The following is a 26,750-nucleotide window of genomic DNA, read 5'->3' as shown; positions in this document are numbered from 1 at the left end:
TTCACCTACAGGTGCTTTCCCCGTGCACTGTTGTTTTTTCATTCAGAGAAAATTACTTTCCTTTCCCTGTCATGATATCAATATGCACGCAGCATCAGCTGCCTCACGTATCCAGCCGGGAAGCAGACGGTCGGCGAGGCAAATTATCACGGGAGTAAAGTAAAAAACAAAACAGAAATAGTTAAAAAACATAGTTTTAAAATGTTTTTCCGTATGTTTTCATGTAGGAAAAGACCCCAAATGAACACTGTAGGTGGACTACTTGATAACTATAAGCAGATTATTTAAACAGCGTTTGTAGGAATGATTCTGTCCCAAGCTGTTTGATCACTATAAGCGGTTGCTCTCTGTATTATTGATCTACCATTTATATTGAAACTGAAAAAAGTAGGAGCAGGTTAAACTACTGTTCATTTAACTTGAATAGAAGTTGGTTTATTATATTTTTTGTTTAATATTGCACTGCCTTGTATCTTGAGAACTGAATCAGCAGGTCCTGAAGTTGCATTTTTTATTATTTTCAAATAAAAGCTGTATGTATTTGCCATTAATCATTGTGTTTACTTGTTTATATCCATAATTAATTTATCCCTGATTCCCTTACAATAAAAACTTTGAGTAATCCTGACCTGCACGGTCCAATATCAGATTTTTATTTCACAGTCCCACTGATTGAATTGTTGGCAAAAAAGTTGCTGTATCGATTTCAAATCATTGAATTGTATCGTATCGCTTTAGATGAGCCAAATATCGTCCTTCAATCGTATCGGCACCATGGAAATAGTATCGTATTGTTGTAAAAACGTATCGCTACACCCCTAAAATATATATTATACAGTATCAGACCACTGAGGCACGTCCAGGTTCCTCTGAAACAACATGAATGATGTCATTGAATGTGGTGGGAACACATCAAAGTAAAGGATGGTAAACCCAAAGAGTCTCTATAGAGTCTGTACAGGAATAAACACACAGCCCTGTTTAACTGGGTGGTTTGTCTCAGATTAAACTCTGATTAGAGTCACACATGTAACGCCTGTTCCTGGAAGCATTACACCACTTTATCCACTTTAGCATCAACCAACACCTACTTTTCTGTGTTTAATGTTTGAAATATAGAGATCCAAACTTCCCCATAATCTACTGAACATCTTGTTTGTTGTCTTGACAACCTTACTAAAGTATATTTACATGTGATAAAGTGTGTTATTTGCTGTTCCCCTCCTGCACTGTCAACTCCACTTAACATTTTCTTTGGATCAGAGAGGTGAAGACAGCGAATGTTTATCAGCAGACCGCCTGAGAAAACCGAGTAATGGCAAAATAATGGTTAGCCAATCCCACCGAGTGTGTGTGTGTGTGTGTGTGTACGATGTATTCAAACTGAGAGCAACATGAGTGTGGCTGGTTCATACCACAGCTGCTGAGAGCTAGTTTTCATTATTCTATTCTACACCCACACATGTTCACAACCATTCAAACATACATGCACACACACAACATGTGAATTAGGCTGCTGTGTCCCGGTTTAAGTGATTAATGTCAGGCCTCTAGTTCACACTGTGTTCTTTCTTTATTAGCCGACTTACCGAGGCCAACACTCAGACAGGATACTTAATAGAGTACCCCTAAGATTTAGCTTTGTACTGCTATAAAACTGTTGGTCTAAAGTACCAAAATCCATAAAGCAGAACCAATACTACCATATTTAGTCTGCTAGAAAAAGATTTAGTGTGTCCCAATACATAGTATGACAAATGCAGTATGCCAAAAATACCAGGAGGTCCTACTACATCCGGTCACATTCTGCAGTATGAAGCCAACATGCTGATCTGGCAATTCTGACCCACAATCCTCTGCACAGCGGAGCGGGAGGGTTAAAGTTCAAGACGCAATGTTAATGATGAGGTCGTAGTATGTCACAATAGTATACAAACTGCATGCAACAGTACGTATACTTTGTAAGGGCAGCTGTATTAAAAGTAAAAAGAGAAAGAATGAGATTTGGAACCCATCCATCGTCCTTTTTATTCCATTCATTCTTCTGGGTTATGAAACCGTCCTCTTCCTTCTGAAGTTGATCACCATCTCCCTGGTCTTGGCCACAGAATTTAGTTGTAGGTTATTTACTAACACGCAGGGCAAAAGCACAAGACACAACCTCTTCTACATCCATGGTCTGTGATCTATTGGAACCTCTTCTACATCCATGGTCTGTGATCTATTGGACCCTCTTCTACATCCATGGTCTGTGGTCTGTTGGACCCTCTTCTACATCCATGGTCTGTGATCTATTGGACCCTCTTCTACATCCATGGTCTGTGGTCTATTGGACCCTCTTCTACATCCATGGTCTGTGGTCTACTGGACCCTCTTCTACATCCATGGTCTGTGGTCTACTGGACTCCATTTTGGATCCTTGACATGAAAAAGTTTGAGATTGATCTCAAAATCTGTGTGCTGGATTTTTATAACTTCCATTTATGTCCATCGCTCACTTTATGCTCCTCTGGGAAGCAAATAAATGGGAAGTACTTTTGTACACCTCTTTGTAGTCGCACGTTTTACTGGCGTCTGGTAGTCGCTTCAAGTCCAAAATGGTGGAAGTGTAGCTCTGCTGCTGGGAGCTGATGTTGCAACGGAACGAACTATTGACTTTCACTTCTTATTAATATACGTATGTTTGGTTGTGTCAGAGATTCCGGTGTGTTATGCTGGTAGCAGCTAATGTAGCCTGGAGGTGTAATTATGGATCCCTCTACTTTTCTTGGCAGAGATCCGCCCTGTGTAGCGGGTTGAGTTTAGGCACTGACCTCGCGTGGTTAAGGTCAGGATGGCCCATTGGTCAGGGAACAGGACCTGAACAATTCGGGTTAGCAGTACCTCGTGCTAGCATGGAGGCAGGGCGGGTGTTGCCAATGAAAGCGTTGAGAGATGAACAGCAGGCCAGAGAGGTCTGGTTAGATCACTTCTTCTGTTCTTCTATTTTAATTTACAGCCTTGAGTAACTCTGTACTCACCAGCCTCCACCTCTGCTGTAATCTCCCAGGATGCCTCGGGGGAGTCGATAAAATGTTATCTTGTTTTATATCATCATCTACTGTTGATATAATTGGTGGTAATGAAAGCTGAATAAAAACAGAGCTTGCTGAGTCGTCATACAGCACGTAGCACTAAGTGGACTGAATTAATGGCAGCAGCCTGAGCGCCCGATGACAACATGAATAATCATTACAAACACAAACAGCACGTACTGTATTACTGTTGTATTACTGCAGGAACACAAACACAGTGATGAAATATCAACATGCATCTAGAGATCTGGCCGTGTGTTTGTGTTTGACGGTGTTTTATTGGTGCACTACTACAAGTAGTGATTGATTTTCACTCAGTTAAACACGTATTTGGCCTGCGGCATCAAATCAGATCAAATCACTTTCACCCTTCGTACTGCTCTCACTCATTAAATCACATCATAGACTTGTTTGACTTGGCAACAGAGAGATTCTTTATCCACTTAAAGTGAACAATTTAAATCAGAACCTCGTTTAGGTCCCAAAAATATTTAGAAACAGTTACACGAGGGAGAACCAAACTATAAAGAGCAGCTTTGAATCAAGAGCACATTAGTAATTAAAGGACTGGTTCACTATCTTTCAAAGTGTATCTTAAAACAACAGTCAGGCGCTCATATGAACATTGAACCAGGGTTGTAATAATTCCTCCTGTTGATTCTGGCTGTTTAAAGATCCTTCCCTTATTAACCCTCTGAGACCCACAATAGAGCCGTTTTAGTCTTTTTTAGGAGGGTACGGGGGGTCTTTAGGGGGAGATAGCAGGTCAACAGTAGATGTCACATAGAAGTGGTGTACATCATCTGAAAGCTGGAAACATGAAGATTCATTTGAGATGCAGCTCAGCACTGTCTGTCAAGTTGTTCTAAAATTGTGAGAGCGTTTAAGGGTTTAGAACATTATGATAGAAGTATATGATGGTCATCCCCATGCTCTATAACGTCTCATAAGTTGATACCATTTGTTACACAGATTTGGTGCTAAATTCAACCATTTTTTTACCACTGGAGAATTGATAGAAATTATCAATACTCCCTCCAATATACCACACTAAGACACCAAGACCTTGAGGAACACCATAGAAAAAGCCAGGCTGTGATTTGGGATCAAAAACCTTTGACATTTGGAGACTTCTGCAAGAATTGCATTTTTTTCGGTGATTGGATGGCGATTACTTCTGTTGTGTAAACTGCTCAGAAACCCCCTTATTGTCAATCTAGCTAGGAAAGCCATCCATCCTCTGAATGCTCTAGGTCTCTAGTTTGTGGCTGTAAAGTTTCATGAGGCTGTGATTATCCTAGAGGTCACCACAGGTCATTTATACAGTGAGGTCAATGAAATGTCTCCTATGGGGACTAACATCTTCATATATGAATACAGTTGGGCTCATTGGATCCACAAGAGTCTCAGCTTTACAGTGAGACACAATTTATGTGATTCAGGACTGTTTAGGGACCCCAGTATGCAGAAATATTCAAACACACCCTTTTAGAATAGGAGACAATAACACATTTATACTGCATGAAAAAAACTACTGCATGTGATTATCATAAAGTGGGCATGTTTGTAAAGGGGAGACTCGTGGGTACCCATAGAACCCATTTTCATTCACATATCTGGAAGTCAGAGGTCAAGGCACCCCTTTGAAAATGGCCATGACATTATTTCCTCGTTAAAATTTGACCTAACTTTGGAGCGTTATTTACTATTGGTTGGTACCAGTGGATTTCTCAGGTTTTCTATGATATCTGTACGTTGTAGCTCTAAAACTGAACCTGCTACAGCCTCTGAAAGCGTCTCAGGGGGTTAAGAAAGAATTATCAGTTTTTACAGATTTTTTTTATTGTCTCTGCGAAATTAAAATCTTCTATCTCCAAAAAAATACTATTTTCTGGAGCACCTCGGTAGCCCAATGGTTACAGCCCATGTCACATAAACACAACATCGCTGGTACAATTCCAGCCGGGATTTTTTTTTTTGTGTCTCTTCACTATCAACTGTCAAATAAAGGCAAAAAAAAAGCCAAACAGTCATCTTAAAAAAGGAAAAATAATGTGCTAAACAGCTGACTCTTTCTCTCTGCTCTCAGTGTTGATAACATTCCAGTAATCAGCTGCAGTGATGCAGACGGACGACCTGGCTCCCACTAAAAAGAAACTCCATTAAACTGGTTTCATCTTTACAGGCCAGTTAAAGCCATAGAGAACACAAGAAGTGTCTGAATGGTTCCTTGAGTATGAAAATGGCCTTTACAGCAACCAGATCTCAACCCAACTGAACACATATGGGACATTTTGGAGCAGCGCGTTAAACAGCGCTCTCCAACATCATCATCATCATCATCATCGCAACATGAAACGAGGGGATATCTTCAGGACGGATGGCGCTCATCGCTCCAATAGACTGCAAAGACTTGGAGAAGACAAGAAGCTGTTGTGGTGGTGGTGGAATAACACCTCACTGAGACACATTACAGGATGTTAGTTTGTTCTTTAACCTTTTAGATTTGAGCATCAGCCCGTTGAGATACATCACCTATATTTACCAAATCTTTCTGGGTTAAACCTGGTAACAGCTTAACCAATTTGTCGCCAAAAGCTTCATAAGTCAACATATAAACACTGATGTCTGTGACTCTGTTGGGAAAAACTTAACCAGGTTGGCCTGAAAGGTTATAAATAATAGTGACATAGTGATCTCACTTTAAGACTGGAATAAAACAAAACTGTTCCTGCGGTGAAGAACAGTTTTTGACGAATGTGATTTGATTAATTTACCTCATAACCATGTATGGACGTCTTAAATTACATTTGACTTCACACATTCACATGGATATATATATATATATGTGTATATATATATATATACACACAAACAGAAACACACTCTCTCCCACTCACGACCACAGACACTTCCCCTGTGATTCCACTTCCTGTATTAGTTCTGCTTTTCATGTTTTCAATTTCTACTTTAATAGCTTCCTCATCATTTTCATGGATCTCGTGTTATTGTGTTCAGTGTTCTTTCTAATCCTATTTTCATCTCATAAAAATCCAATAAAATGAAACAGAAAAACAGAAATGATCTCATGAAGTCTTCTGTTTGGAGGGTTTGTGTTTTTCTTTGGTTAATGTTACAGATGCTGAACTAGAGTAAAGCTGCAGAGTGTAACAGAAGCACATGAGACTCTGGTCTTTACATTATCAGATCACGAACCAGCAGCTCCTCAGCAGTCAGACGGGTTCATGAGACACCCAAACACACTCCCTGCAGATCTCCATCAAACTATAAAACTGCCTGCTGCGGTAAAAAAACATTCCCAAACGTTCCCATCACGGCCTCCAATCCTCAATAATCATTCACAACCGTTCCCATCACAGGAATAAACTCAGATAGAATCCCAGACCCAAAAACCTGTAAACAGTTAACTCAGACTTCAGGGAGTGAGGGCCCTATTTAACTGATCTGTAGCTCATGGTTGGACTCAAAATAAATGGATCAAAAACCAAAATCATGCGGATCAACAGCAAAAGCATGAATCCTATAACAGTCGGGGGACCAGCCACTGGAAGAGGTCGACAAATTCACATATCTAGGAAGTGTTATAGCTCTGGGTGGTGGAACAGAGGAGGACGTGAAATCAAGAATCAGAAAAGCAAGAACAGCATTCAACATACTGAACAAAATCTGGAAATCCAAAAACATTTCACTAAACACCGAGCTCAAAATCTTCAACTCCAACGTTAAAACAGCACTGCTGTATGGATCAGAAACCTGGAAGACCACCACTAACATCATCAACGAGCTGCAGACTTTCACTAATCTCTGTCTAAGACGCATCCTTGGGATCTACTGGCCAACCACCATCAGCAACATCAACCTGTGGGAACGCACCAAACAAGAGACAATAGAAGTACAGCTGAAAAGGAGAAAGGGGAGCTGGATTGGACACACTCTGAGAAATAAAACGGCAATAACCGAGCAGGCATTGATATGGAACCCAAAAGGCAAACGGGGGAGAGGAAGACCCAGAAACACCTGGAGAAGGAGCACGGAACAAGAGTTCAAAAAGAAGGAACTGATGTGGAAACAGCTGGAGAAGATGGCCCAAGACAGACAAGGGTGGAAACTATTCAACAAAGGCTAAATGATGAATGATAGCTCATGGTCTAAAGGTTATTTAGGGTGTGTCCAACTCCACTTTTGCTAGTTAAGCGGCACATAATCTGAGCACAAAGTAAGGCGCAAGGAGCAAAGGGGTTGTATTTAGTCTCTTAAATAATCATAGATTATCATCTCCCATTCCCTTTAAAAGACACCGGGCGCATCGCTATTTAAAAGGCGGATTCAGCAAATAAGAGAAGAGAGGGGTTTTCTGCCGAGGAAACGGATCTGCTCGTGTGTGAAGGGGAAGTGAGCGAGCAGAAGTATGTGGTTCTGGTCCGGTGAATCCTCAGTCCCATCAACAACTCCACCTGACTACCGATAACCTGTTTAACTGCTGCAGGTTAAGCCATTTTTCAAAATGGGTGCCACATAGGTGCTAAATATTCCTATTTGTTGCAGATTTTATGACTCCTGATGATTTCCAAGGTGTGTTCAAGCTGGTTAGATCGGATGTCAGAAGATCACAGACAGGTTTTTATTACCTCTTTATTTTTTGAGGGTACTTTTTAAAAGCTGTTAACTTGAGAAAAATGCAAAACAAAACCAAATAAAAGGAGCATGAAGGTCACTTCAGGGTCAAACTTCATCCTCTTGCCTTCATGATAGAATGACAACCAATATGCAACCTGTGACTAGAAGTTACTGTCAATCCTGAATTTTAACCAGCGATAACTCTGTCAACGGTGTATTTGTTGTGGTCGCTAATGGCCCCCCAGGGCCAAATTGGCAGCGCTCCCGATATCTACACTCACCGGCCACTTTATTAGGCACACCTGTTCAATTGCTTGTTAACACAAATAGCTAATCAGCCAATCACATGGCAGTAACTCAATGCATTTAGGCATCTAGACGTGGTGAAGACGACTTGCTGAAGTTCAAACCGAGCATCAGAATGGGGAAGAAAGGGGATTTAAGTGACTTTGAACGTGGCATGGTTGTTGGTGCCAGACGGGCTGGTCTGAGTATTTCAAAACTGCTGATCTACTGGGATTTTCACGCACAACCATCTCTAGGGTTTACAGAGAATGGTCCGAAATAGGGGAAAATATCCAGTGAGGCAGTTGTGTGGACGAAAATGCCTTGTTGATGTCACAGGTCAGAGGAGAATGGGCAGAGTGGTTCGAGATGATAGAAAGGCAACAGTAACTCAAACAACCACATCTCTGAACGCACAACACGTCCAACCTTGAAGCAGATGGACTACAGCAGCAGAAGACCACCCGGTACTAGCACCGGCCACTTTATTAGGTACACCTTGTACCTAATAAAGTGGCCGGTGAGTGTTTATCTTTTCATAACAAATAAACCCACATCTGTGACAAATTTGTTGCTTTTTATCACAAAATGCACAACTATTACTAAAAGCACCAAGAAGAGATAACGCCACAAATTGAATGCCAATCATTTTGATTTCTGAAGATTTTTGAAACTGAAACTAGTATACTTTTGTTCAGTTTTCCTGGTTTTTATGTACTTTTAACAAGGCAGTTGCAGCTGAATTGTCTTTGTTTGGACTGAAGGAGGCTGATAATGGCCGTCATTAGGCTGTTATTAGTGCTGTCAGTGGGGTCTGCTCACAGCTGGCTGATGTGAGGCTGTAAAGCATGATGGAGCACAGACCAAGTGTTTCTCTCCAGACTGAAGTCATGCTGGATCTGCAGATACTCTCAGTGTAGTTTCTTATTACTCTATTAATTAAGTTCATGTTTTAAGGCTAACTGGTTACCAAACGTTTATCACATTTTAGCATTCAGCAGAGTAACGTTAAAGTCACACAAACACGGGGCAAAGTCGAGAAAAGCTCAACTTTATGTAAACGTCCTCTGACGCAATGCAAGCAACAACCAAAGGAGAGCCAATCACTGTGTTTCTAAAGACTTTATTAGATTTTACAGTTATTGTTAATTTATAAATTAGTGATTGGTAGAGCCGTTAAGTCCACGTTATGATCCTAATCTATGTTATTACCTCGCGCCAACATTTGGGCTTCATTTAATGAAAATGTAATATTGTTTTGGAGGTGTGGATCCTTGCTAAAATGTTTGGAAAAGATTGTTTTAGTGAATTGAACATCTGTATAAAAAGGCCTTTTAACTGAATTGTAATCTTTCCCTCATTTGAAAAGCTCAGTATTCTTTCTTTTCACTCTCCTGTGATGTGAGAGCTGTAAAACATTTTGTCCCGCGTAGTTAAATTATAATCATAAACATGCTCACAACAAGGCCCATATGAAATCATTTAAATTTATGATGATATTTCCTCAATACAATAAATACCACAAACTGCAGACTGTTCTGCTTTCAACTGACATTTGTCTTCAAACTGTGACTTTATTTCTTCATAAATGTTATTTTACACTCATACAGGACAAACCAGAAGCTGCTGCTGCAGTATATCTTAAATTACAATATGTCGTCTCTCTCTTTCTTCTGGTCCCGTCAGATTGCTGTAAGATACTAGAGTATATCTTAAATTAAAATCTGTCGTCTCTCTCTTTCTTCTGGTCCCGTCAGATTGCTGTAAGCTGCTACTGTGTTTCGTTCTGCAGGTTATCATCACAATAACCTCTGAGCACATCAAACGTCGTATCGCAGCGCAAGCAGCGGCTGATAGCCGGGCTGTGATCTGACCGTAGAGGTTTTCCTGTCTCTCCCTCAGTCTCGGCTCCATTTGAAGTCAGTCATTTGGCAGAAAACTAAACAAGCTCCATGTTAACTACCTCACTTACTGCTGTTTACAGACCGACTCTCTGGAAAACCACCAAACCGCTGCAGAGGCCACGCTGACACCGACAAATGACTGAAACGTTACACTTTCAACTGGGCTTACTAAACAGTTTCTACAGAGGCTGAAAGTTTTGTAGCAAAGGCCACAAAATTGTAGCACGAGTTTTCCGATATTTGTTTTGCTTTTATTTGGTTATAGCAGCTGCATACAAGGCTCCGGACTAACTTTTTTCACCACTGTCCTGAAAAATGTAAACTGTTCCTAAGTCAGTGTAAACCGTCAAATATTGTAAATGTTATTCTTTTACTTTGTTATTGATTATTATTTACATAAAAACACAATTCAAATGATTAGGAAATAAATTCTTGTATTTTTATTTAAACATTTACTTTGATTAAAAATTATATAGAGATGAAAAATTCTAAGCTGCTTGGAGCTGGTGTTAGGAAGTTAAACAGGTCATAATTCCCTCTTTAATATCTATTTTATATTGCTGTGATGGTGATGGCCAAAAACCAAAATGAAGACGTCCAAAAACCAAGATGGAGACAGCCAAGACCAAGATAGTGACAGCCAGATACCAAGATATGATGGTCAAAAACTAAGATGGTGACGGCCAAAAACCAAGATGAAGACGTCCAAAAACCAAGATGAAGACGTCCAAAAACCAAGATGGAGACAGCCAAAAACCAAGATGAAGACGTCCAAAAACCAAGATGGCGACGGCCAAAAACCAAGATGAAGACGTCCAAAAACCAAGATGAAGACGTCCAAAAACCAAGATGGAGACAGCCAAAAACCAAGATGAAGACGTCCAAAAACCAAGATGGCGACGGCCAAAAACCAAGATGAAGACGTCCAAAAACCAAGATGGAGACGGCCAAAAACCAAGATGAAGATGTCCAAAAACCAAGATGGCGACGGCCAAAAACCAAGATGAAGACGTCCAAAAACCAAGATGGAGACGGCCAAGACCAAGATGGTGACAGCCAGATACCAAGATGGCGACGGCCAAAAACCAAGATGAAGATGTCCAAAAACCAAGATGGAGACGGCCAAAAACCAAGATGAAGATGTCCAAAAACCAAGATGGCGACCGCCAAAAACCAAGATGAAGACGTCCAAAAACCAAGATGGAGACGGCCAAAACCAAGATGAAGACGTCCAAAAACCAAGATGGAGACGGCCAAAAACCAAGATGAAGATGTCCAAAAACCAAGATGGCGACCGCCAAAAACCAAGATGAAGACGTCCAAAAACCAAGATGGAGACGGCCAAAACCAAGATGAAGACGTCCAAAAACCAAGATGGAGACGGCCAAGACCAAGATGGTGACAGCCAGATACCAAGATATGATGGTCAAAAACTAAGATGGTGACGACCAAAAACCAAGATGAAGACGTCCAAAAACCAAGATGGAGACGGCCAAGACCAAGATGGTGACAGCCAGATACCAAGATATGATGGTCAAAAACTAAGATGGTGACGACCAAAAACCAAGATGAAGACGTCCAAAAACCAAGATGGAGACGGCAAAAACCAAGATGGCGACAGCCATAAACCACGGTTAAAAAAAACAAGACAGCCACGGCCAAAATGCCTAACTCAAGGCTTCAAAATGGCAGTCCACAAACCAATGGCTGACGTCATGGTGATGTCATGGTACCGTCTATAACTAAAGGCAAGATTGGGAGTATTTCTATTGCCTCTGCACGGCTCTCAACAAGGCAATGGCTAAACTAGCGGCATGCAGGTAACGGTGCTAACAGTGCTAGCAGTGAAAACAACAGCAACAGTACTGACAGAGCTAATAGTGTTAACCACACGTCTTTACATCAACAACAGTTGTTGATGATACTAATGCTGTGATATCATAGACTCAGGTAGACATTACTCCTCTATATCTTTACATAGACAAAAGTTGATGATGATATATATTAATACTCTGGATATGAGGTGAAACAACATTACTAACACCCCACTAGCTGCTCCGTCATCTGTAGCTTGACCAAAGTCAAAGACTCCGGCTTTAGTGTCTGATTTGTGACTTCCTGAGCTGTGAGAGAGAACATTTGCCGCCAGTGACCGCATGAGAAACGCAAATATTGAGAAGAATTTGAACGGAGTGAATCTAGTGTGTCTCAGTTTGGGGGTTGGGGGAATGAGACCGTAGACACGAGACAGCTGTGGTTCTGGAGAAAAACGTTGCTTTTGCTCATTAGTCATTTCACTTTTGTTGTTCAGACCACAAAGAAAACAGGATTTATGTCAAGAAAAGCCTGCGTATGCGTGTAGCTTTGGTTTGGAACTAACTGGAGCTGAAACGAGTAGTCGATTAATGAATGAATCTACAGAAAAGGAATCAGCAATTGGTAAACGATTAATAATTTTAGTCATGTAAAATATCCTCTGATTCAAGCTTCTCAAATGTCTGTCTATCCTTGTCTTAATTTATAGTAAACTGAATATTCTGGGCTGTTGGTCTGACAAAACAAGCAATCTGAAGCAATTCAGAAGTTAACTTGAAGCAAATATATCGATTCTGGCATTAAAAAATCTATTTCAAAATTGTAAAAAAAAATTGAAATACATAGGTGAATCGACCCCCCCCCCCCCCCACACACACTCCTACTATCTCATAAAGTTGATGTTTTTATAGTACAGGAATTTAATTAAGTTCCTTGTTCGTCGAGTCGCAGGTTTGGTTCTTAAGTTCCTCAAAAGGTTCTTGGTCACCTGAGAAAGTTCCTGTGATGGAAACACCTGATTAGTTTCTCATGAGGAAATTATAATTTTTCACTATTTTCCGATCTCTTATACAGGATTAATCGATTGAGAAAATAATCAGCAGGTTAATCAAAAATCACAACAATCGTTATTTGCAGCCCTAGTTTTAAAAAAAATACAGAAAATACTAAATTTAATTGAGGAATTCATTAATAGATTTCATGTTAACATGGCCATCAGCAAGGCTACAAACAACAGAACAAAATACAGAAACACTATAACCAAAACTAATTGTGTTAAATCAGATGTCTGGAAATGGAATTTAATTCTCAAATTTTCTTGAAATTTGGTCTTTTCCAGTAAACCCATGTATTATCGTTTGGTTTTTGGCCAGCAAGAGTGATTGATATATTTTCCTCTCTAACGCTGCGTACAGGATCAAAAACTCTTCTAACAAACTGTCCTCCAATCAGATCTCCTTGTTTTAACAGTTTGATGATCATCTATTGATGCATTAAATGGATTTACGGTTGATTTATTTCAGGAGTGTTTTTTATCCAGCTGCTCTGTGTGTGTGTTTACCACCCACACAGTTAAACCTCAGAGGAGACGCGGGTCAAGTCCAGAGCTGAGGTCTGCAGCACCCCGACAGGAGACAAGGAGATGACCTTTGACCTTTCACCTTCAGCCGTCAGTATCTAATCGCTGTCTGACTCAGTCACATTTGTTAGCGTCCTCGCATCAGACCTTTAATTCAATTTAGAATAAAGATAACTACGTCTCCTCTCGGTTTCCTTCTCCTTTATCTCTGCTGGAAGTTACAGCACCAACACATCAGAGAGTTTAAGGTGTTTTCAGGGTTGAAGTCAATTAAATTCCTCATTAATTCAGAGAGATATTCATATTCTAGTCTGACTTTGTGCCTCTATCCAGTAGGGGTGGAAAAGAAATTGATTCACCTATGTATTGCATTTTTTTTTTTACGATTTTGAAATAGATGTTTTAATGCCAGAATCGATATATTTGCTTCGTTTGAGTCTATATATGTATCATGTGATTACACACTAATGAAAACATACTTTCTGCTAATAGATCCCAATAAATGTTACACACTGTTCCTTTAATACATCTGCTTACTTCTCAAATTTCCAGGATACCAGCCTGCTTGAAGTTGCATGTTTTTCTTCTCTAAACACTACGGTGAACGGTGGGCTCTGGTGGAAACACCCAACATTTAGAAAGCTAAATAAATGTGCTGTTAACTCAGCATTCCTTCTGTAAGAATTATGATTCATACTCTGACTTCTAAAACAGAAGCATGATTCATGCTGCGGCGGCGGCGACGTTTAAATGATTCTAATGATGATGAATGGGGACTCCCCGCGCACACATTCCTTTCAAAAATGTTTTCTTTCACTAATCTGATTTCATGGATCAACATCACCTGCTGCACTCAAACCACTTCAATCTGCACATCAGCAGGAGCTGGACTGAACGTTTAAGCTATCAGGAGATGATGATGACAGAGGAACGGCAACAACTGTAAAGCCAGGAAGACACTGTGTGGTCCGTATATATATATATATATATATATATATTAGGGTTGTCAATCAATTAAAATATTTAATCACGATTAATCGCAAATTAAATGCAACATTTTTTTCTGTTCAAAATGTACCTTGAAGGGAGATTTGTCAAGTATTTAATACTCTTATCAACATGTGAGTGGACAAATATGCTGCTTTATGCAATGCTTTATTCACCCAGATGTGCAGCAGGTTTTAATTATGTCCTCTTTTATTTATGGATGGTTTTTGTTTAGGTATTAGTGATGATATCTTAATGAGATCTGGCCACTTTAAATCGTAATGGTTGTTGAAAACATTTGCTGCATGACGCAGCATAAAATAAAATACAAAAACTACATAAAAAGTGTAAAAGAATTATCCAAGCCATTACATAGAAATGTTCAGCATAAATTGATGAGCTTCTCTTCAGCCTTTTCCCTGCTTCAGTGCTCTTGAATGGTCAACAAAATGTGGTTGATAAAGGTAAGAAGTAGGGCTGTCAATCGATTAAAATATTTAATCGCGATTAATCACAAATTAATTGTAAATTTTTTATCTGTTCAAAATGTACCTCAAAGGGAGATTTGTCAAGCATTTAATCCTCTCAACATGGGAGTGGGTAAATATGCTGCTTTATGCAAATGTATGTATATATTTATTATTGGAAATCAATTAACAACACAAAACAATGACAGAAAACCCTCACAGGTACTGCATTTAGCATAAAAATATGCTCAAATCATAACACGGCAAACTGCATGTGATTATCATAAAGTGGGCATGTCTGTAAAAGGGATATTTTTTAGACATTTTTGGGATATTTATTGGATATTTTTCGCAATTTCTTTCACATATTTTACTAATATCTTTTGGATAATTGTCTATTATTTTTTGGATGTTTTATCTTCTTCTGTTTACTCTGTTATCGTCTACGAGGGACACGGGATTTGTTTCTCCCTAAAGGTGGCGTGGTCATGAGAGCCTACTCTGGATGACGTGTTGCCGGTCTGATGTATAGGAGGCACACGTCAGTCTGACAGCCTTCACGAGACAACAGTGGAGATAACAGTGACAATTATCACGGTACAGAAGGAACTACACATTAGAAATTAGAGGAAAACGTGGAAAAATAACAGATTCTTAATAAAAGGCAGCTGGTAGGTAAAATGTGAAATCCTTCCTACTCACAAACAGTGAGACCTCAGTCATCAGACGTCCGTTCACTAGATTAACAGAGTTCTGCAGGATGGATGCGAGGTAACGTGGTTTCACATTGGTTCTCATTACGGTCACAGCTCTGATGAAACCACAGACGGAGGAATTATAGTTTGTTAGGACAACAGGAGGGAAAGAGCTCGCTGCCTCTCTCCTGATTGAAACCAGCTGCCACTCATCCAGAGTCATAAACCCAAACTTTGATCTCTGCTCTGCAAACCACCGAGCAAGAAAATCACAACACACATACTGCGTACACAGCTGCTGAATGACATTTCCATTGAAAGAATCCTAAGTCACATAGTTTCTCGAGGGGTTAAACGGTCCAGGACAGAGCATCCATCAACATGTAGGTCACATATATGACTCTAATACACTCTGCCTTTCTCCTGTGTGATGTTCAGTTTGATTTCACCGTATCTACTGATGCACACAGTGTGTCGCTACACTTTCTACTGAACTTTAAGGATGTTTTTTTTTTACGATTTTGAAATAGGTGTTTTAATGCCAGAATCGATGTATTTGCTTCATTTGAGTCTATGTGGAGGTAGAAGGAAGTTACCGCTTTTATTGTTGTAGTCTGAGTAACGTGACTTCATATCCGTTCCGTATCCGTCAACCAAAACAAACAGCAGCGAGCCGAAGGAATTATAAAACGTTGGAGGGTCTGCGTGGATACGACCTGCACCCTCTCATTTTAAATCCAGCGTGGTAAACACTACACATCCAGTAAAGGATGGAAACACTTTGGCTTTCACACATTGCAGGAAAAGCAGAGCTAGACATCACGGCTAAAGCTGCATGCTAACTCTGTCACGGACAGGAAAAGTTATCGTATCGCGGTAACGTGTGGTCGAGCCGGCCGTCGCTACAGCTATAGAGTACCCATATACTGACATTTATGTTAAATGCATTCAAACGGCCCCGATGGAGCTGACCATGGATGTATAAAGAGAACGGAGCTGACGGGAGAGCTAGCGACGGACTTGGAGAAGTTAGAGGAAGTAGACACGTGGGACTACGTCCACTTTTCAAAATAAAGTGTTAACAAAGGGAACTGTATATACAGAATACATATATGGAAATAAGATTGATTGGATTATATTCACCAGAAGTACAAAACATTACATGTCCCTTATAAATTAAAAAGAAAATACCACTGATTTGTGATGGAAATGTCTTTTTTTTTTTTTATTTTTGGGTTGCTGGATAAAAAATGTAATAAATAACTCCTGACAATGACTGATATATTTGACTTCAGGACATCTCTGACTACATACATGCTGAAAATCAAAGTCCCTAGAAGTGTATGATTCATCTTTTTCCCATGGTCTAGTGCATCGCAGTACTTAAAAATCGCAATACATGTTGAATCTGCACCCAAGTATCGTGATAGTATCGAATCAGGAGATAGGTGTATTGTCTCAGACCTACTGAACTTCACCTTTTTAATCTGACAGAATGTTACTCGTGAAAAGTACCAAAACATTCATGAATTCCTTCATCTGTCCTGTCGACAGAGCACATGTTTTTCTGTAGCTGCTTCTCTTTTTCTACGTAGGAGTTAAGTTATATTGCAAAGATCTCCAAACACGAGGACAGAGAGAAGAAGACAGTTTGTCTCTTACCTTCTGCAACCACAGCGTGTTGTTCTCCATTGTGCTCTCCAGGTGCTGCAGTTTCTGAGCCGACCATTCGCCGTCGATCGGCGGCGAGTCTCTCTGCACGACACCGGCCCCGCCGCGAGAGGCGCCGTACTGCTCGGTCTGTGAAGGCGATCCTCCGACCTGGCATCCGTCCAGCTCCGGCAGGATGAAGGTGTAGCTGCACTGGCCGTGTTGGATGCGATGAAACTTCCTTCTCTTCTCCGCACCTCCTCCTCCTCCACCGCCACCGCCTCCGCTGCCTCCTCTTCTTCTTCCTCCAGCTCCTCCTCGTTCTGCGCTCGCGACACCATCAGCGACGAAGGTCCAAAGCAGCAGAAGCACCAGCAGCCCCCCGCTGAGGTTCAAACCTTTCATGACGCTCTCTTCAACTGGATTTAAAGTGTTTCCTGTCAGTGCGAAGAGGGTCAAGAGAAGCTCCTTCACGCTTTGACCCCAATTAACTTTATGAAAACATCTGTGTGTCTGCACCTACCGGTCAATCCATGAGGTCTGATCCTGCACCCTCAGTCCTTAAGCGTCTTTAGCTCTGTTGAACTTCAAGACGTAACTTCTCTTTTAGAAATGTAGAAACAGAAACACCTGTCCTGTGGTTGTCTCCTCACTTGGTGAAGAATCACATCAGATACGTTGGTCAATAAGTGGGATTCATCTCCCTCCTTCCTGCTTCTTTATTCTGTCCTCTATGGTCGGGTTCGTCCTGTTGGTGAAGATTTTTCAGGATGGGTCCATTGGTTTGACCGTGAGCAGGTCTTTCATGATATTATTAACCTTAATGTGCCAGGTGCAGGTCCAAACCCACTCAACGTTTAAGGATGTGGAGTAGTGAACGTCCAGACTGACTGGGAGAATGAAAGAGATGAAAACATCCTCCTCTGGTGGCTCCAGTTTCAGAAGTGGCCAAAGAGAAATACTTCTGCTCCCTTCTTATCTGGGGCTGGCTGAGAAAAGGAGGAATGAGTGAGGGAGGAGGATGAGGAGGAGGAGGAGGAGGAGGAGGAGACCTGAGGGAGGTCTATATATTAGAGAACCCTCTCTATTTGTAGGCTGAGAGGAAAAGAAAAGAGGGAGGAAGAAGGAATGAGAAGTAGCCAGAAAAAGAAAAAGGGTGAAGAGGAGTGAAAAAGAGCAAGAGAAGTAGACAAACACTGAGAAAGAGACAAAAACTGGATAGAAGAAAGAAATCTGAACACATTTAGTCGCTGCTGTAATCTTCTGTCCTAACTGATCTTTCAGTTCTGAAGTAAATCCTGAAGTCTTGTATAGTTGTTCATACTGAGTCAGCAGCTCTGTCCTCTAAAACACAGCCATGCTCCGGGGAATCATGGGAGATCGGGGGGGTTTCGTTTGGTTTCTCTCTCTGTCGCAGGATGTACCATCTCATGCTGCTCTTCACTCTACATGGAGATGCACACAAAGACAGATGTCTTATGAAACACAAGCTCCACATGTGAGCTGTCGATTATTGAGTTTATTTTCACAGCAATAAACTGTTCTGCAGAAGTTGACCGATAGAAATGCAAATAAAATTCTTTGATAAAAGCAGAGAGATAACAGACACACTTACAGATTTGTGCAAGAAGATACAAAAAATGTGTTCAAAGTGACAACAATAAAAAACGATCCTCCTTATTGTCGGGGCGTTACTGTAGAAATGATGATGGGTGTAACTTCCGGTGAGGTACAGCGGAAGTAGCGTGGACAAACAGGATCAGTGCATGGCACACTTAGCGTCCAGGATGTGAAATAATGTCTGAACCTGAGAGTGCAGCGGTGCTGTGATGGATGAGGTCACGACCCTCCTCACACTTTGTAATTCTCAACACCTGTAAAAACACATGATGGGATGTAACCTGAGGAGCTTTCGCTCATTCATGAAAACAGAGGGAGTTTTTTTTACACATACAGACCGAGTGGACGGACAGGTGAAGGGATGACAGGATGAATGGATAACCCTGCTGAGCTAAATGCATCAATTCTGTGTTGATGGAGAAAACATGAAGGGGTAGTACACATCCAGTAAAGGATGGAAACACTTTGGGTTTCACACATTGCAGGAAAAGCAGAGCTAGACATCACGGCTAAAGCTGCATGCTAACTCTGTCACGGACAGGAAACGTTATCGTATCGCGGTAACGTGCGGTCGAGCCGGCCGTCACTCTCATCTCCGTGGTCAAATGGACCGACGCTACAACTGTACAGCACCCATATACTGACATTTATGTTAAATGCATTCAAACGGCCCCGATGGAGCTGATCATGGATGAATAAAGAGAACGGAGCTGACGGGAGAGCTAGAGACCACCTTGGAGAAGTTAGAGGAAGTAGACACGTGGGACTACGTCCGGTTTTCAAAATAAGGTGTTAACAAAGGGAACTGTATATACAAAATACATATATGGATATAAGATTGATTGGATTATATTCACCAGAAGTATAAAACATTACATGTCCCTTATAAATTAAAAAGAAAATACCACTAATTTGTGAGGGAAATGTCTTTATTCTTTGATTTTTGGGTTGCTGGATAAACATTTATAATAAATAATTCCTGACAATGACTGATATATTTGACTTCAGGACATCTCTGACTACATACATGCTGAAAATCAAACATTTTTACTGGGTTCATTCAGAGATTTTTCAAAGTAAAAGTCCCTAGAAGTGTATGATTCAACTTTTTCTCATGGTCTAGTGTTAAAAAAGTTAACAAATATCACAATAAAATCATAATATCAAATCGCAATACTTAAAGTATCGTGATAGTATCGAATCAGGAGATAGGTGAATCGTCCCAGCCCTAATGTTTTATATATGTTAAACATTCTTATCTTATGTGTTCTTATTTTGTAAGTTTTTGTCGTATATGATCTTTGCCTGTTTTTTTTTTTTTTATTTGAAGCCAATTGAGTCTACACCTGTCGTATGAATTGTGCTATATAAATAAAATTTGAATTAACTTTACTGTTTAACTGACGTTTGGAAACTAAAAAAGCTCTTTTCTATATTTGTTACAAACGGCCTTTTAGACTGAATCAGTGCAGAAGAGTTTTGACCAAATTTGGTGCAAATGTAATTTTGTCTCAGTGACTCTGTTTGTCTCTGTTGTGTGTTTATCTTGAAGATTGTAAGTGCTTTCTCTTGACTTTTATTATGGTCATTCAATCATATTTATTGAGGTTTTCTGACGTTGAGAAAAAGATTAGAAGAGATTAAAGACATAATGTCTCATGTGACATGAAGCCTCTCAGATGAACTGAGCAGCACTTTAAATGGCCTTCTATCTGAAATGATGGTCAGTGATTCCTTCAATACTTCCAGGAAATGTTGTTGCTAAGTAACATTACGCAAAACTGACTAATATTATTAAACACAAATAAACCAAAGCCAGCACACTGGCAGAGGTTTATTTATGCAGTTTCTTGCTACAGATTTCTCTTACTTTGAAAACATGATGTAAAAGAAACAAAAAGTAGACTGCTGGTGCTGAATTATGTCTCAGCTCCGCCTTAGTGTCCTCGAGCAAGACACTGGATTTGTTCCAGCTACAATAATCTGCGACCGACGGCGACCTCCGACCGAACAAGAGAAGAGAGGAACAAGACCACGCCACCCTTACAACTGGATAGTAGGCCTTTTAGTTTTACTAAATAATAAAGTCTTACAGATTTAGAGTTATTGAATGTACTTCTATGTCCTTCTTCTACTTTATGAATGAACTTAATGTGCTGCTCAACAGGATGGTTATAGAGTTGAGATGTGGGGAGCTGGTTCCAAATATGTTTCTTCTGTATTAAGTTTTCTTTGAACAATATTCTCAATTCAACCGAAAAGAGAAACGGCTCTGAATCATAGACTGTATATAATTAATGGACGTAGTCACCATGACGTCACCCATTGGTTTGTGGACTACCGTTCTGAAGCCTTGAGTTTGGCATTTTGACAATCACCATCTTGGTCTTTGGCTGTCACCATCTTGGTTTTTGGCCGTCTCCATCTTGGTTTTTGGCCGTCACCATCCTAGCTTTTTTGCCTTCTCTATCTTCTCTATCCCGAAAGCTGAATAACATTTTCAGCGACCAAAAAGGTTCAAATTAACTTCAACTAAGTGAAAAGACTGTGAAAGGGTTGAAGTTGTAAGACGAAAACACGGACAACTACCAGACGGCATCTCCCTCACCAGCTCCCTCACCCAGAATTCAATGCAGTTACGAGACAGGTTGTATTTGGAGTTAAATATGGGTCAGCAGGGCTAAATACAAACACAGTTTACTCCTCTCTGTAGGAAAAGACTTACTGTAGCAGAAGTATAACATTCAGGTTAAAGGAAAGTGGAGATATCGCAAACATTTTTCTCCACAGAAAAAACATCTCCAGGAATGCACTGAACATTACAAAGTGGTAATAACAGTTTAGGAACAGTTAATGGGGTTTTTTTTCAGTGGAGGTGCGACTGAAAAGCTCCTCTACAGTTCTAGCTCAAACATGAGCTAAAGAGGTCAGGCTTTTTCTGTGTTTCATTATAAGATAATAATGTCTTATTTAATGAAAATGTCTCATAGTTTATACACGGTAGCACGTAAACTAATCTCCTGTCAAGGGTTTCTGTCCGAGGACAGAAAAGGAAGCAGGAATGCTTTCAGGGAGTAAAAACACATCATTACTTTCAAAAGAGGAATTTACTGCAGTTGTATCTTCAGATTTGAGAAGCTTGGCGTCAATGGAGGGAGATTTCCCACCATTAGTGGTGATCATGTTTATACTGTATTATCTGCTTCATTCTAACTGTATCACAAATGTAATTCAAAACCTGATAAGAGCAGCTATGAAGATTAACAAGGTGAATTACTGGTATTAAAAAGAAGGTTTATCTACCTCCTTTAGTGGCATTTCAGAAGTGAAATATAACACTGATGAGAGGGAAATTGCAGGATTATTTATGTTAAAAGGATGGATCACATTATTAATCAGTTGCAGGGCATCTGGGCTTGCTGTGGGCCAATCAGGGGCTGGGTTTAGACCAGGAGGACGGCCTGCAGCCGGCGGTTACTGACAGGCTTTTAAATCCTTAAATAAACAGTCTACAGCTCCCCTCACTGCAGGGTAACATTAACCCTCATCAATCAAACCTCACAGAGCAGCTACATCCGTCCCTAACTAGACAGTATAAACCTGTCACATTCACCTTTACTCTTTAATCGTGATTCACTTTGGCACATGGTGATGTCTTTTAACAATTAACTCTCATTATAATATCATCCTTCTGTTCATCTTTCTGTCGGTATATATACGATCTGCACTGGGACGGACTGCTTCCAGGATATAGCCACAGCCTCACACTCTATCTGACACTGACAAACTTTCTCGTCTTCTCCCACCTACTCTGCTTTTATGTGTTCATGAACTAACTACCAACTGACTTACAAATGTATTCAATAAAGCAATTTAATATTGCATGCTGCTAGGAATCATCCCAAACATTTGAAGGATAATATCCAAGTTGGTCAGTTTTTGAGGCTGAAACGCAACCGCTCAGATCCTGATGACTTTCACTGCAAAACAATCACCATGGCTACTCGATTCAAGGAAAGAGGTTATGCCTCCAACTCTATCCAGATAGCCATGCAACGTGTAAACACCCCCTGTCGCTCTGGTCTCTTAACTTATACGCAAAATACAAAAAAATTCAAACCGGTCCTGTTTTTTTTACAGAATACAAACAATGTATTTTACAAATTAAACAGACACTCAAGAGACACTGACTTTTTCTCTGAGACTTTCTCGTTCAGTAGAGCACCCAGAATTAACATGTATCACTGTGGTGACTGTGCCTGCTGCGACAATACAACAATCAATCATCCCCACACCGGGAGGAAACTTCATAAACTGTAAATCACCACGTGATTTACATGCTACTATGTCCCTGCGGTCTAGCATATGCCGGACAAACCAAAGAGACCCAGACCGTTGTTAACCGGTGTTTTGTTTTGTATGTTACATTAGTAACGTTTGTCACGTTTTTTGTTGACGTTTGTAAAGTGTTTTCCGTAGTTGTTTCCGTACGTGTTTTACTTAGTTTACTTACTTATTTTAACCGGAAGTAGTAGTTTCTGTACATGTTTCTGTACTTAGTTTACTTATTTATTTTAACCAGGAGTAGTAGTTTCCGTACGTGTTTTACTTAGTTTACTAATTTATTTTAATCAGGAGCAGTTGTTTCCGTTCTTGTTTCTGCACGTGTTTTACTTAGTTTACTCACTTATTTTACTTACTTATTTTAACCGGGAGCATTTATACGCCTTCCCGTGAGACCGGGTTGAGTTGCCTAATCTTCATGGTTCTTTAAATGTGGTGGAAATGCTAACAGGAATTAGCAAAAGGAACTTTTAGTTCCTGAGATCAGTTCCTTTGGCTCCATAGTACCTGGAACTTTTTGGTCAAAAATGTGTTAATGTTACATCACACAGATGTAGAGCATCATCCCGGCCAGGTGATAACATGGTATAAGATGCCTTCATGGTAACAAAAATCTAACAAAATCCTCTGAACAAAACAGAAACAAACAAAATCCACTACAACAAACACATGTAAGGTTGCTTTCCTCTTTGATATCTGCGATTCATCACTCAAGCTGAGACTTCAGCTTTTACTTGTAAATGTTCTTCCCACCAGCAGGTTGTAAATAACTAATACATCACAATGAATCACAGCCAGTCTTTATAAACACCAATCAACTCTGCATGTGTGCGTTTGTTCTACAGACCTTTAAAAGTATAATATCTCTATCTTATCTGTGTTTTCTTTCCAGATTGGCTGGCAGTCCCACCGATCACCAACACACACTCATAAACCACAAAAACACACTCAGCTATTGTTCCATGTTTCACTTGGAGCAGATGACAAACGTTATCAAACCCACAGCGTCGGCCAAAGCACATTAGGGTTTAGGGAAAGAAGGCGGGTGTCCCTCCCAGTTCACACAGCCAAGATACCCGGAGAGGACTGTCAGGAACAATGATCTGTGTGATTAGTAGTGAGAGATGAACTTAAATTACAGCTTTAAACACAACCGAATCAATCTGATGCTGTGTGGAGGTCAGCGTGAGGACGTTCTGGTACCAACTCATCACAGACTGTATATAAAGGTGGACGACGCATCTCCACTTCCTCCCACTGCACTAAAGTGAAGCCAAAATATTTCGGATATGGGAGCTGCCACTTTGAGATTTTGACGTCATTTGGAGCCAGAAGGTGCGTTCCGATCGCCTAGCAGTTCCCTGCGAAGTGGACTGATCAGGGCATTCGGCCACGTTAAGTAAGATTTCAAACCGTCGGGTGTAAATATGCTCAGTTCAAAGAGAACTGTGAACTGTGTCGGGAAGAACTGAACATCGGCTCTTCACTTCACCATAAATTGACAAGCAAGTTAATCTAGGATTGTTTTCAGGTTCCTGCTGGCTCTGTTGCATGTTTGGGCTGATACAGAGTTCCTCTGCATCTGAGTTTGTTGACACTTGCTGACACAGCTCCTCACAACTTGAGTGTTTGTGACGCTCAAAATTGATAATTTTTCAGCCGTTTCTTTTGTAATAAAATTTAATTTAAACAAAAAATTTGGCCTAGTGTGAGTCAACATCACCTCACAGGTTAGAACTAAGGCTGGCAATCGATTAATCGCATATTTTTTTCTGTTCAAAATGTATCATAAAGGGAGATTTAAAGCAGCATTAGGCGAGATCAGAGCAAATATGATTTAAAAAAGTTATTTTTATAAAACGGTCGCTATATCCTGACAGTGCATGTGCAGGTAACCTGAAAACAATCATGTGCCTCTGTGTCCTCCGGTGCTCCTAACGGCATCTGCAAGATTTCACAGACTGGAGGAAAACAACCAATCAGAGCCGATCTGGAGCCTTGCCTCTCTGAGCAGCTGTCAATCACTCACCAACTCCGACCAAACGGTCAAACTAGGCAGCGCTGATCAAATATGAATCAATATGCTGTTACTGTAATGCCTATTTCTCTCCTCCAATGTTTTCAGAAACATCTTGTAGTGTACTGTTTAGCTGTGAAATGAGAAAGTCTGTGACCCGGCAGTCATGTTGAGATCAGCTGAGGAAATACCAAGCACCGCCCACCAGCTGGAGCAAACTTTCTAATTTTACAGCTAAACAGTACACTACAAGATGTTTCTGAACACATTTGAGGAGAGAAATAGGCATTACAGTTTGCGAGTGATTGACAGCTGCCTCTGTTGAATGAACAGCCAATAGGAACGCTCTCTCTCTGAAAAGACCTGTGATTGGACAAAGTCTCCCATCACAAGCTAAATGTTTTAAAGCCTGAAAACAGAGCCATGAGGAGGTGCAGAAGTCTAGTTTTCTCTCAGAACACTTGAATTACAATATGCTGAAAGGTTATTATGGAATTTTTGCACATTGATGCCAAAAATATTCTGCATACTGAAGCTTTATCAAGTACTTAATACTCTTATCAACATGGGAGTGGACAAATATGCTGCTTTAGGCAAATGTATGTATATATTTATTATTGGAAATCAATTAGCAACACAAAACAATGACAGATATTGTCCAGAAACCCTCACAGGTACTGCATTTAGCATAAAAAATATGCTCAAATCATAACATGGCAAACTGCAGCCCAACAGGCAACAACAGCTGTCAGTGTGTCAGTGTGCTGACTTGACTATGACTTGCCCCCAAACTGAATGTGATTATCATAAAGTGGGCATGTCTGTAAAGGGGAGACTCGTGGGTACCCAGAGAACCCATTTACATTCACTGATCTGGAGGTCAGAGGTCAAGGGACCCCTTTGAAAATTGCCATGACAGTTTTTCCTCGCAAAAATTTAACGCAAGTTAGGAGCGTAATTTAACCTCCTTCATGACAAGCTAGTATGACATGGTTGGTACCGATGGATTCATTTGTTTTTTTAGTTTCAGATGATACCAGTATCTTCACTCTAGCTTTGAAACCGAGCCCGCTACAACCTAAAAATCGCAAGTTGCGTTAAATAAATTAGTGGCGTTAAAACAAATTTGCATTAACGCGTTATAATCACGTTAACTCTGACAGCTCTAGTTAGGACACGTACTATATAACCACAGCAGCCCTGGTTGGACTCCAGCCGGTGACCTTTGCTGCAGGACATACTCCTTATATCCTGTCTGTCTCTCTACTATCAAACGTCCATTAAAAGTGACACTGTTGTTGTTGGCTTTATTATAGCTGGCATGACTGATGATGCAATGGTGTAAAATACCCGTAGACAGCGGAAGATGAATCAACATCACTATCATTGTCATAGTCATACTTATAGTCAGAACAACTGTTGTTGCTTATAGCAGCTGCTGGTTTAAAACGGACGATCTCTCGATGCTGAAATCCCCAGTTTCCTCTTTATGGATTAATAAAACCTCTTGCTTCCATTTGTCATTTTATTTCCCCACTCACCTGATTTCACATTTAGGAACTTGCGAATGAGCAAGGTAAAATGAGGAAGGAGTTGTGACTAAGAAGAAGAAGAAGAAAAAAGGGAAGTATGGACAGAAAGGTGGGGGTGAGATGTTTTTAGGTTTTTAGTTTAA

General features: G+C 40.4%; 1 protein-coding gene across 1 annotated transcript in view; it reads right to left on the bottom strand.

The window, feature by feature from the left end:
- angpt4 (angiopoietin 4) overlaps nucleotides 1-18,632 on the bottom strand; it is a 46,789-nt gene extending 28,157 nt beyond the window's left edge. Inside the window, exon 1 of the mRNA XM_037786232.1 lies at nucleotides 17,107-18,632. Within this exon, the coding sequence (XP_037642160.1) occupies nucleotides 17,107-17,499 (393 nt within the window). The 5' untranslated portion in view covers nucleotides 17,500-18,632. The remainder of the gene's footprint in view (nucleotides 1-17,106) is intronic.
- Between the last annotated feature and the right edge of the window lie 8,118 nt (nucleotides 18,633-26,750).

The sequence above is a fragment of the Sebastes umbrosus genome, chromosome 1, assembly GCF_015220745.1.
Source record: "Sebastes umbrosus isolate fSebUmb1 chromosome 1, fSebUmb1.pri, whole genome shotgun sequence".
Classification (NCBI taxonomy): domain Eukaryota; kingdom Metazoa; phylum Chordata; class Actinopteri; order Perciformes; family Sebastidae; genus Sebastes; species Sebastes umbrosus.
This window is presented reverse-complemented; position numbering and strand designations above follow the sequence as displayed.